General features: G+C 40.9%; 1 protein-coding gene across 1 annotated transcript; it reads right to left on the bottom strand.

The window, feature by feature from the left end:
• Nucleotides 1-5,187: 5,187 nt before the first annotated feature.
• On the bottom strand, nt 5,188-6,808 carry ARL4C (ARF like GTPase 4C). The gene has a single exon (XM_072418493.1). The coding sequence runs from the start codon at nt 6,601-6,603 to the stop codon at nt 6,022-6,024; it is 582 nt and encodes a 193-aa protein (XP_072274594.1). The 5' UTR covers nt 6,604-6,808; the 3' UTR covers nt 5,188-6,021.
• Nucleotides 6,809-13,891: the final 7,083 nt, after the last annotated feature.

Genomic DNA, 13,891 nt, shown 5'->3' with positions numbered 1-13,891 from the left:
AAAGTAATTGGACAAATTAAAAAGCTGAAAATGAAAAGTTCATTTCTAATACTTGGTTGAAAACCCTTTGCTGGCAATGACAGCCTGTATCTTGCACTCATGGACATCACCAGATGCTGGGTTTCCTCCTTTTTAATGCTCTGCCAGGCCTTTACTGCAGCGGCTTTCAGTTGCTGTTTGTTTGTGGGCCTTTCTGTCCGAAATTTGTGTTCAGATCAGGTGACTGACTTGGCCATTCAAGAATATTCCACTTCTTTGCTTTAATAAACTCCTGGGTTGCATTGGTTGTATGTTTTGGGTCATTGTCCATCTGTATTATGAAACACCCCCCAATCAATGTGATTGCATTTAGCTGGATTTGAGCAGACAGTAAGTCTCCGAACACCTCAGAATTCATTCGGCTGCTTCTGTCCTGAGTCACATCATGGATAAACACTAGTGTCCCAGTGCCACTGGCAGCCATGCACACCCAAGCCATCACAGTGCCTCCGCCATGTTTTACAGATGATGTGGTATGCTTTGGATCATGAGTTGTTCACGCCTTCTCCATACTTTTTTCTTGCCATCATTCTGGGAAAGGTTGATCTTGGTTTCATCTGTGCAAAGAATGTTTTTCCAGAACTGTGCTGGTTTTTTTTTAGATGTTTTTTTTTTACCAAAGTCCAATCTAGCCTTTCTATTCTTGAGGCTTATGAGTGGCTTGTACCTTGCAGTGCACCCTCTGTATTTACTTTCATGCAGTGTTCTCTTTATGGTAGACTTGGATATCGATACGCCTACTTCCTGGAGAGTGTTGTTCACTTGGTTGGCTGCTGTGAAGGGGTTTTTCTTCACCACGGAAATGATTCTGCGATCATCCACCACTATTGTCTTCCATGGACGTCCAGGTCTTTTGGCGTTGCCGAGTTCACCAGTGCTTTGTTTCTTTCTCATGATGTACCAAACTGTAGAATTTGCCACTCCTAATTTTGTAGCAATTTTTAGGATGGGTTTTTTCTGTTTTTGCAGCTTAAGGATGACTTGTTTCACCTGCATGGAGAGCTCCTTTGACCGCATTTTCAACATACATGCACCCCCCTCAAATCAACTCCAGGCCTTTTATCTGCTTAATTGATAATGACATAACGAATTGCCCACACCAGCCCATGAAATAGCCTTTGAGTCCATTGTCCAATTACTTTTGAGCCCCTGAAATGAAGTGATTGTGTTAAAAGAAGGCTTTAGTGCTTCACATTTTTATGCTATCTTTCTGTTCAACCCACTGAATTAACGCTGAAAGTCTGCAGTTCAACTGCATCTGAGTTGTTTCATTTAAAATTAATTGTGATAATGTACAGAACCAAAATTAGAAAAAAGTTGTCTCTGTCCAAATATTTATGGACCTAACTGTATGCCATGATGTCCACCTAGGTCCCCCATGATCTCCTTCTGTAATCCGTGTACCTGCATTTATTTGCACTGGTCTAGTCATGTAATATTTTTTGGATAAACTATTATTGTTATTCTTTCCAGCTGTTAGTTTAATCCCATTTACAGAAGCACAATACTGACAGCAGAAAATATATAAAATAAAGATTTTCTGTGTATTTTCTTTAATTTGTATTTAAATTATATGTATTTTTATACGGAATAAAAAGCTTGGTATGCCTGTGATACATTAAACATATGAATAAGGATATCTGTCTGACTCTGTACACATATTTTTCCTCTACTATCATGTCAGCACATTGATTTAGATTTCGTTCAAGGTACACCTTCTATAAACGGCTCCTATAAAGAATCAGCCTTCACATCATACAGCGTCACAGCTGCTTTTGCCTAAATCTCCAAAATAAAACCATTCCTTTACCACTTGAAAGGATAAACACAGCTGTACATATGGCTAGGAGACAACGCCTAGCTGGACACGGAGCACATGAAGACACAGTAGATATGACAGAGAGTGAATGACCAAGCCAAGTCTGGCTGCTGCAGGCAGACCACCAAGCTACGTCTAGACGTATGAGAGCAGCCAACATGCCATGTACACCCAAATCAAGTAGAATCTGAATACAGTATGACATTTTACCAACCCACACAGCAGATTAACAAATCGTATAGCATGTAGGTCAATATAGTTGTTGGTGATGCATGCCTTGTCTGTTTCTATTTAAAGGTCCATTCCAGCCCTGTGTTTTATACATTTCCACACCCTAAACTGCACAAAGACTTCTGTAACAATGATTTTAATATGTCCTTTCTTAGTAATTTAGTTGTGATTTACAGGAAGATTTTAAAGAAATAAAAAAAGCAAAAAATGTGCACTTTAAGTTTTAACCTATTCCTGTATGTTGAAACACCAACAATGAAATGTGTCTAAAGGGTTACCACGGCTTAAATACATATCAACAAGTAATTGAAAAACACATATGTTTTAAAGCATTTTCCTCATTTAAAAGTAAAAAGGTTAAACAATGTTATATGTTATAGCTTTTTAAGGCACTTTGTGTAGCAAGTCGCCATTTCTTTAGGCAGGCATGCCAATGTACATGTATGGTAGCCTACAACGCTTCCAAGCAGCAGCACACCTCCACACACATACTTTAAATAATGGTGCAGGGGCTTCATATGGTGCACTGGTAGCACATTTAAGATTTATGGGCTGCCCTAAAAAAAACACATGTTTACACGTACACTAACAAGCTGCAACTGAGCGGAAAGGTATTAAGAGGCCATAAATGTGCAGACACCTCAAAGTGCCTGAACATGCCTACAGTATTCATTGCCGCCACAGCCAAAACTATAGTGCAAAGCTTTGCCATTTGTACTAAACTGAGGGACAATCTAACCTTAAATTGTCTAAAAAAAACTTAAGAAACTTTTATTTGCTTGTGGCCTGGTATAGACACCAATGAACATGTATCGTCCTTGGTTTTTAATTATGTGTTAAATCCTGCTAGAAATAGCTGCTCTTGCTGCAGTGTTATTCCTAGATGTTTCAATAGTCCTGCCCAGTTATCCTATTTGGGAAACAAAACAACCCCCAAGTGGAAACAGGAAGGTATTCTGCAGCCTTAACACTTCTTTCCGGGGGTGTCAATATTTCTCCTTTATACATACAATATGGGAGGTGTGTGTGTTGTCACCCTAAGAGAGGAAGTTTGTGTTGTCACCCTTTGTTACTGAATGTTTCCTACCATTGCATTACTTTTCACCACCTCCTACTGCTTCTAAATGCTGTAGACCTCTACCAGTGCCACTAGAATATGCAGAGACACTTTGTTAAATTTAGTAATTGTGGATATTGTGCATTCATAGAAGAGCCTGTATAACCTCTAGGTATACGATTATGTACTAGATGAAAATATGTAGGCTGACTGGTATGCTGACCCAGCAACTTCCATCATTTCTGAGACACTGACCCAGAACAAGCACACAAATCACATGTTATGACTTCACTATGTCTTTCCCCATTGCATGCTTTTTCCAGGTCATTAACCAAAAATTTAATAAAAGCAGTGGCAGCAGTTTCAGTAAAAAGAATAAAAAACCCCAGTATTACCTTCTTATGAGTGAAACTCCAGGCAAAACATGTTAGAAATGCATATAATAGAATTGTTTTGCATAGCAAAGGATTTAGAAGGCATGGGTTCCAGGGAGAACACAGCCAAGTCTTTGAACTTCTGGCATACATACAATAGCCTGGTCTGAAACCCTATCCCAGCCTGTGATTGAACAATTATTGAGCAGCACCACACTGATGAGGTCACCCTTGAGCGTTCCCTTCTTATTAGCACAGTGCTGACAACCAATGGAGTCCAACATTAAGGCATTCAGGTACTTGCGCTAGTAAAAATTAATTTATAATATTTTTAGAAGCACATAGCTGGATTAAATGGACATTAAAATGACAAAATAGAGGACCATTATCTAGCACCTATTTTGTGGTTGCCATTTCCTGTATAACCCTATTGGTGCTCACCTTTGCTCTTGATCTAATTTCTGTGATATGCCATCCCTGCCATCTCATGAAATCAAGGAATTGTATTTGACTGAATCGTGGACATGCTCTTCCTGAAATAGCTGATATTTTGCATAACGGCACATGATGGAGTATCACAGAAACGCAGGACAATACAAACAAATGAAGTGTGTGCAATAGACATAAATATACCTTAAATTTTTATATGGATTTGAAGGATGATTTGCACCTACAATGTTCTTCCATAGAGATGAATTTATAAATAAGTAGTGGCTCCTGCCACAATCCACAAGAATAGTGCACAATGAATAAGGATATAGGTTATTCTGCTACACCTATGTGCAGATTGGAATAACTATCCATGCTCCTTGGAACAATATCCATACTGTCACAGCAAAAAACACAATACTTTATGTGTATGGGTGACCATAGACCAGTGACTGCCAACCGACAAGTTATAGGGGCATCAGCAACAGTCTCCTATATTTCCATAGGGACACACACAATGTTCATTATATGTAATGCTGGTAAATACTGTCAGACTGCAAACTTATATAGGAAGTGATTGGTTGGAGGCTGGTGACATTATTATCCTGCATGCTGGGAAATCCTTCTGACAAATTTATATTGAACATGTGCAGAAAGTGAGAAGAGTAGCAGAGCTTATTGACTGTTTAGATATCTGCCAAAGTGTTTACAAATATGAAGATAATCTGGAGAAAAGGCTTGTTGTAGACCAGGGCTGCCCAACAGGTGGATCGCGATCTACTGGTAGATTGCATAAGCAACGCAAGTAGAACACGGGGCCCTGCATTTCAAAATAAACTCTACCATGCAGAGGAGTTAATAAGTTCAAGTTTTTATTGTTGGTAGATCATTTTGATTTTAGAAGTAGCTCGCAAGCCAAAAAAGTGTGGGCACCCCTGTTGTAGACAATTGGTGAATCTATACGCCCTCCAATGACTTCCGTTCCCGATACTAAGCAGCTCAGATCTTATTTGGAGAAGATGGCTCAATAAGTCACATCAGTAAATATATATATATATATATATATATATATATATATATATGGCTGTTTTATTTTAGTGTCCCCCTGCCTGGACTGTCCACATGTGTCAGATCATCACGGCACCATGGATATTTGTAGGGCCACCCTGCACTAAGACAACAAATGGAAGACTGAAGAAAATGTCATCTGCACGAAATAAAACAAATGCACACACACATCTATATCACCGATCAGTAACTCTTCATTTCCAATATATTTTCCTTGAAATAGAAATTATAAATCAGATTGCCTGAAATGAAAAAGACGCAACACAGACACAAAAAACAGAGGGAACAAAGGAGTTTGCAAAATTCAACAATCCGTTTAGTGAGGAGTGCAAAAACATGGAGGCTAGGCATGGCAACAGCTGACCGTTCTAGCAATCTCACACATTAAATCTCATGCAGTAGTAATGGGCATGAGATGACACCAGTATGGCTCCCACCCCATATCTACACCCCACTGCTTTTACAGAGAGAATCACACAATCTATGTTACATTTGTAACCTGTGGATAGGAATAAAGAGAGGGAATGGTGCAGGAGAAACATGAAAACCAGGCACAGCTGTCAGGACAGCAGGAAAACACCCCCTGCAGACACAGCGCCCCCAGGAGGCAGTGACATGAGGACAAGTCCACAGAGATAATGTCAACACTGGACACTAAAAACTTCAAGTTTCCTTATGTTTGTTTGGCAGGACCATAACTTATATATCTATGAACACTCATGGTCTGCAGTCCTCTGCCACACAGGGCCCTAGCCAAGATTCCATCAATATCCAAGGGTTGAGTGTCATGATTGTTGTTATCCCCATGTAGGACTGGAGGGTTAGGCTGCATATTGCCCTGCAATGGCACAGCTTATGCCTTCAGGATGGTGGGGATTAATGTCAGGGTCCTGCCCTGCATCTGGGTCCACCTTGTCACATAGTGCAAGGATCTGTAGGTTCCATGCCCCCAGCAGGAACACATCACCAGGGCATCTTTGGTTGGCATGTATGAGAGCCCAGTGTTATCGTTGCTTCTTCTTTTGCTTGAGGGTTTTTCTCCTTTTGAGGATCATCTCGTAGAGTTTGTCCATGCCCTCAGTCAGCCCTTCCCCAATGATGGCACAGGCTGGCTGGACGTGGTAAGGGGTGGATGGGCTCAGTTCTTGCAGTGCCAGCTGTCTCTCGATCTCAGCCACTGCCAGGGACTTGGGTAGGTCCTGCTTGTTGGCAATGACCAGCAGAGGAGTGCCTTGGTTCTCGGCGAACTTGGTGACCTTGTGCAGTTCTGTCTTTGCCTCCTCTAATCGGTCGGAGTCCACAGAGTCCACCACGTATATTATGCCATCTGTGCAGCGGCTGTATGACTTCCATAGGGGGCGCAGTTTCTCCTGCCCCCCCACGTCCCAGAAGTGGCAGCTGATGCCCTTGGCAGCCCCGTTGCTGAGCCGGATGCGCTCGGTGTTGAAGCCGATGGTCGGTACGGTATTGACCAACTCGTTGAACTTGAGGCGGTAGAGGACGGTGGTTTTCCCGGCGGAGTCCAGGCCGAGCATGACGATGTGCAGGGACTGGAAGGAGGAGATGTTGGAGGAGATGTTCCCCATGTCTACACGGTGATGGGGTTCCTCTGCCCATGCATGCCGTGCACCGTGTCGGTCGGCACTACGATCACCCAAGGTGAAAGTCTGCCAGCTGTGCCGGGCTGCCGGTCCGGGGTGATGCGGGATCCCCGGGGCAGTGCTGGGGATGTCACCCGGTGCACCTCCTCCTGTGTCTGTACCTCTTATCTCTCCTCCTCCAGCCCTGATCATCAATCTGCATCCCCGGACATCAATCTCCTCCCCGACACGCCCCTCGGCCCGGGCTTAAAGCGGCGATACCTCTGAGACGTGGCTGGGTTCCATGTTCTCATTGCTATGGAAACGTGTTCACTGCCAGTATATGAGTAACGCCATTCCTTGTACATGGCACAGCACTGATACATAGAATGTAATACTGCTGAGTCGGATTGGTTTTACAGGCCGTGCAGCCAATACTGGGATCTGTGCAAATATATCCATATAATATTATTATTACTACACAGTATTTATATAGCGCCATCATATTACGCAGCGCTGTACAAAGTCCATAGTCATGTCACTAGCTGTCCCTCAAAGGAGCTCACAATCTAATGTCCCTACCAGAGTCATATGTCTTTATTGTAGTCTGAGGGCAATTTTGGGGGAAGCCAATTAACCTAACTACATGTTATTGCAATGTGAGAGGACACCCACACAAACACGGGGAGAACCAGCAAACTCCATGCAGATAGTGTCCTGGCCGACATTCAAACCTGGGACCCATCGCTGTGCTGTATATAGATGTGTACCACAATGCCAGTAATAATATATTAATAATAGTAATAATAACACAATAGCCAGTGAGGACACAGACATCAGGACCCCTGTGCAAAATTGCCTAGTTTCCCCCCATCTCTATCTCCATTTCTCTTCTCTTTGTTTGGCATTCTTCTCTCTCCCTCTATCTCCCCCCTCATTCTTTTCTGCCCTGTGTGATAGCAGTGGTCCAGTTCCAGCTTAGAGCCCTGTTAAGAGTTCATAAACTGCCCACATAACTCATAAAAAATAATAATAATAATGATCTTTTCTTTCCTGATTGCTGCTAAACACCGCATTATCCATAATGAAATGGCTTACCGCATACAGCTTCTCGCAGTGTACATTAGAAACTGCTGCAAGTCCAACATTCTTGTACCCTTTCCTCCCCAGCATTGCCTCCCCCAGTTTTCAAAACTAAACACCTTCCAACAGAGTCGAGAGCTCAAAATCCCATAAGAATGCACCATTGTAATGTCCCTTTTTATTGTACATTGCTGCGTAATAGGTTGGCGCCACATAAATTCTGTTTATAATGGGCTGGCGTGTATTATTGGTGGATCGCTCATTTCCGCCAGAAGCATGCTTGATGTCATGATGTCATCATAGATGGTTTTGCATTGTTGGTGAGGATGCCCAGGGCCTATCCTCATGCTAAATGCATCAAAGCATACAGATGACTACAGGGTGCTGAAGGAATGAGGAATAAGTACTTGTTCTGTTCTCTCTAGAATGAAAAAGTATATAACACTTAAAGACGGTTTAGGAGGGGGTTTAAAGCTGTTACATGTTCATTTGTTGAGTTCAGCTTTACAACATACATAAAGAAACTGTCACCAGACCTTACTTTTTAAATCAAACCGTATAGCGGTAGGATAGAATAAGCACTTAAATGTTGCTCAATTTTGTTTTTAAACTCCAGGCTTTGACACAACGTAATTTATTACGGCCCCTACATGCTACCATTCCACTATGTAGGCATGCAGCAAGAACCCGTCCAGCAACTTGTAAGCAAACACTGGGATTTTCAGACAGGATCAGGTATTTGGAGAATGAAGAAGGGGTCTGCATTGTTCAGTGCTCTGCATTGTGTAAGCTCCTACCATTACTTGTCTGACCAGTCATCAGATAAATGTTCAGAGAGCCTCAGATGTAAATTAAATGATAGCAGGGAAATACTACAGAGAGCCATTTGAGTGACAGCTCACCGTCTGCCTTTAGCTGCTCATTAATATTATTATTTATAAATCAATTCAAAAGCTGCAGCTGGGTGCCACCATTCTAAATGGTCATTATAGCATAATGGCTTGGCCAGTACCATCGGAAATGGCACATTAAATGCACAAAACAAGGTTGTGCTCCTGCTGTCACACTGTCACTAGCTTTAGATCTGTGTAAGTAGAGCGTTATCGCTGCCGGCGCTTCTGTCATTTGCGGCCCCCAACTCACAAGTCACGGACCGGCACCGACTTTCCGAAATCTACAGGGTGCATTTTCTTTATAGCCCATAAAACTAATGTACTGATAAGGACTGGCACATTGGAATGAATGGGAGTTTCAAACCTTGGCATTTAAAGCAGACCTATCACTAAAATTTTTACTTTACATAAAAGGTAAAAATTACCTCTTTTTTTATTTCAGCTTCTGGCTGCTCCTGCTGTGCATGTCCAATCTCAATGGGGAAAAAAAGGCCAATCTAAGGTATGCGCAGTGGGATCAGCACTCTTTTTTTCCATTTACAGCGGGCTATGTCACCTAATCTCGCACCTGCGCAGAAGCCGGAAGAAAGAAAATGGCAGGGCCGGGATGAAGACGGATAACAGGTCAGCATCCATACACAGGCAGATCTTTTATTAGTACATGTTAGAAAGGTATAGATTGAGCTCTTCTATTAAATCCTTTCTATCACACCCATATATATATTTCTTTACTCATTTTCTGATGTGCATTAAGCTATGACTCCTAGTCCCCGATCACAATTGCACCAATGGAAGGTGACATAATTTATTACTTAGATTAATATACTGTCAATGATTGTCAGCTGCTAATAAACCAGGGAAACAATAGAATGTGTGATGAATCTTAATGCTAGAAATATATATTTTAGCAGTAATGTTGTATATAATGGTATATTTAGTAAATAAAAGCTATGTTTGATATACATAGGCATGCACAGAAAGGGCTTTCCTAGAAGTGTCAGTCTCACACATACACAGTAAGGTTGGCCCTTATTTTTTACATAAAGAAACGCCACCGATCCAGAAAACAACAGAAGAAGATGGAGGCTCTTCCTGTCCTCTCCGCGCCAGAAATCTGGGATGACACGGAGCAAATTGGTTTCTATTTCTGTCTATGTGTCCCCATTCTCTACACACAGGCTAGATCAGCCTTTCTCAGCCTTTTTATCATAGGAGAAGCCCTGACAATGTTTATGATATTCCCAATTCATGGTACATTGGCCTTCTGGTCAGTAGGAAGAATGCCTTGTATTCTTCCATTCTTACAGATACCCAAATACATTATTGATCTCAGTACTAACTCACCTGAGAGTCTCAGATTACTTATTGCTCAAGGAATCACTAAAACTTCTGGAGGAAACCTGGAGTTTCACTGAACCCTGGTTGAGAAACCTCAAGATGGACTTTTCGTCACCCAAGACAACTGTTCATAATTGTACCAGAATCTAGCATTAGTATAAATGTCCCCCAAAACAGTGGATCACTAAACAACATTGGTAATGGTTTACTATTAAGAAGGATGCAGCAGGAAGCCTACCACTTGTTCTTTTCCTACATAGAACAGAACAGCGCAGTTTGTACAATGCTCTTATTTTGTACTGTCCCTAAAAATGATAATTACCAGTGACAATTGTCAAGTAAGTTTACAAGCTCAATGGCCATTTCAGATGGGCGATTTTGTTGCTGGTGATTTGTCATCAGTAGCAAGATCACTGGGACTTTATGCTAGTGTCTGTGGACAGTGGTGGACATACCACAGTGGGACCCTGTGCAGAATTGACTTGGGGTCCCCCCCCACTAAACTGACTTTTTGCTGCCAGCCAATTGCTAAACAAAACATTTTTCACTCGGTTCAATCAAATTTAAAGAATACCCATGCAAAGTAATTTCCTACCTTCTTTCACCTGCTACCTAATCATATTTTTGGGAAAAGTAGTTTTCACCTGCTTGGGGGTTGATTGATCTCACATGGATTCCCATGACTGGCACTGGTTCTACTATATAGTATCTCCTGAGAGGCAGCGGTTCCTGGCATGGAGAATCGGTAAATTATCACAACCTTATTGCAAGGGTGTGATGTTTATTTGTAATACATAACTGCAACAGGGAGATTCACCTGCTATATTTGTCTTGGTGACCACAATCACTGGTACTAAAAGTAGATGAAAATCCAAAATGTTCTGAGTTGTCACTATAACTAAAATAGACAGGAAATATTTCCAATAGGCACGCCTGTTTTAGTGATATTCATTAGGCGCTTTTCTTAATTTGGAGAGATTCTCTTTCACCTGCCGTTATAAGTACTGGAAAAGAAGTGATGTTTTCTCAACTCTATTTGTATCTCATAGAAGCCAACTTTGATTTCATTATTCTGGAAGATTTACAGAAGAATCTGCCTAGCCTTGATGTGCAGATTTTCTCATGTGAACCATGCTTCATATTTTCACTTCTACTTTTCATTATTAGCCATTTTGCTTATCAGTGAATCACTGCATTTCCTATTACAGGGCAACAGCTGATGTAAAGCGCTATAATAAAAAACCCAGATTGGAAAATAGATAAAACAGAGCCATCAGCAGGGAACTCAGCAGTGATGGTTGAAGGACAGATTATTAATCCCCTGAGGAACAGGAGACATGCTGCCTTGCAGGAATAAAATCAGGAATCTGTCCTCTTCAGTCAAGAGCAAATATTCAAGACACAGCTGGAGACTAAAGTCATGTCAGGTGACACCCCACTTCACAGGCGAAAAATCCCCGGATTATCTAATGACTGTGTGCAAAGGCCAGTTGTGTACCGCAGTCCGTGACAACCCATTATTGGCCACTTTTGATGGTTTAGAGTGGGGTTAATTCACACAACATTTTCACTGACATTTACCTATAAAATATGCATATTATATGACATTACAGGACATTTCAGTAAAAACTTCCATTAGCCTACATGTATAAGTGTTGAATCATTGCTAGATCTATTTTAAACTGCTATGTGCAATCACCCAGAATCCTTTCTTATACTAATTTGCATCATTTCCTGCACAGCAGCTGAACATTGAAATTAGACTCGATGTACACGCATATTTGTAGTTTTTCATTTTTGCTGCTCTAGCAGTATCATATTCCATTTACTTGTTTGAAACAATATTAATAATAAATGCAGCAATATTTGTATTTTTAAAGCTTTTTCTCCTACTAAATGTGCAATCACTTATCACAACATGTTATATGTCACTCCCAGATGAAGATGATATTTAAAGTGTGTGTAGACCCTAATAATAAATACAGTATCTCTTATTTAAAAGTACATTTTATTACATGCAGCTATAGCGATATATAGATTTCAGTGATTTATTTTTTGAAACTTTTATTACAGCTTGAATATACAAATACTTTAATGCCAAAAGTCTGTGCACAAGTGTACCATGAACACAAGTTTTGGATAGGGAAGGAAAACTTCTGCAACCTAAAATGTTTTGGTTAGGACTAGGTTGTATGTCAGTTTTGTATTGCTGGAGAGATTTACCTTCAGTTCCTGTCCTATTTAGGGAAGACCTGAACTTCTAAATGCTTAAGGATTACACGTTAACTGTAAATTGTGTTAATATTTTTTTTAAACCTGTTATTTTCTTTTAAAATGCATGGTGTTATCCTCAAATTTCAACAAGACTTTTAACTAACCATGCAGCCTGGGTGGCCAGGAACAATGTGTGCACTCCCTTTCTGTATAAAACCATTCTACATGTCTTTCTTCAACATTGGGGGTGAGCACTAAAGTGGAACTAAACCAATTTTTATATTAGGTGTCGCCATCATTTTCTGTCTTACGTTCCTTCTTTTTATCCTTGGCCATCCTGATTGACCTTGTTGGAATGACGTAATATTATTCCTAGACAGGGCAACCAACAGAAATGTATGGGCTCCATACTAGGTAAACTACCTGGGGCCCCTCCCTCATATCCAAAATCTCCAGCATTGCAAAGTCAAGCTCTTTTGATTAGGGTCCCATACAAAAGCACCCCTTGCCCAATTCCCCACCACCACCGGTGGTGGTCCTGTCCCCAGAAGAAGATTCAGTGTCATGTTGACCATCACAATGGCCTGTTGATTTTTACCTTCCATCCAGCCTTCACTAAATGACAGGTCCCCTGTGCTGTGGTAACACTGTAGGGGATCCTGAGTGAAGTCATTGACCAAACTGATCAGCCTTTGCAATGACACTCAAGAACACTCAACACAATTTGGTGGAACAATGCCACATGGTGTAAAGAAAAGGAACTTCTATTGAAATTCTGCGTTCACATACTTTTTGTTGGTTCCACTAGCTCCTTACTTCTACTAACACTGCAATGTGGAAACAGATTTCAGTAAAAATCTTCTAATCCTTTTTTTTTCTAGTCAGTTTTTTTTACCAGGGTTGTCATAAGAGCATAATGGAGACTGCCATTGCTTAACTCTCCTTTTCAGAATGCTGGTTTGTGGCTGTCATGCTGGAGCCTGGACCTCAGTGATGTCTGTGTTGCTGATTCACAAACATGTATAAAGCTAAAAAATGCACTGACACTGTGATTTTAAATAATTGAAATCAGATGCAGCAGCCAGACGTCTAGCATCTTAAGGAAGGCAATAATGACAGTTCCTTCTGCATAAATTACATATTTTTTATGCTTTAATTTGAATTTGCCTTTGTTTTAGCATTCTCACCTTTCCTTTTTTTGCCAATAGGTTTAATTAGCAAATAAGAAAAGGGTATGTCACTGTACTTGGGAAAAAAGAGGCCAACCACAGTATTGCTGGGTGACAATGGTTAATCAGGAAATACTAAACCACACATTGGTTTCAGGAAGGCTTGCAAAGCGCCCCTACTTGGCCTAGGGGGTTACATCTGCTCAGTATGTGTAACTGTGTGTGTGCAGTACAAAGTGCTATTCTCTATTGATTCTGGAGGAAAGGGATCTGCTTGTGCTTATTGACAAGTTCTAATGGAAAAGCACAATGCTGCCTTTAAGATTATCTATTGACCAGTGCAGATCCCATAGGTGTTCCAGTGCAATATTTTACATGAACTGATTTATTTCATACATAAGCTTTGCCGATTTGTATCTTAGCTAATGATTTTGTCGTGTTAAGCGGACATCCAGGTCCTGCACAGAAAAAAGTAAATATTACAACATAATATAAAGAGAATAGCCTATGTTTCTGTTGCTCTTGTTGATTATAAACCACCTGGGCGTTTTACTGATGCCTAGATTTCTGTACCAAAAGCGGTACACTGTTTTTCAT

The sequence above is a fragment of the Pyxicephalus adspersus genome, chromosome 7 (genome assembly GCF_032062135.1).
Source record: "Pyxicephalus adspersus chromosome 7, UCB_Pads_2.0, whole genome shotgun sequence".
NCBI lineage: Eukaryota > Metazoa > Chordata > Amphibia > Anura > Pyxicephalidae > Pyxicephalus > Pyxicephalus adspersus.
This window is presented reverse-complemented; position numbering and strand designations above follow the sequence as displayed.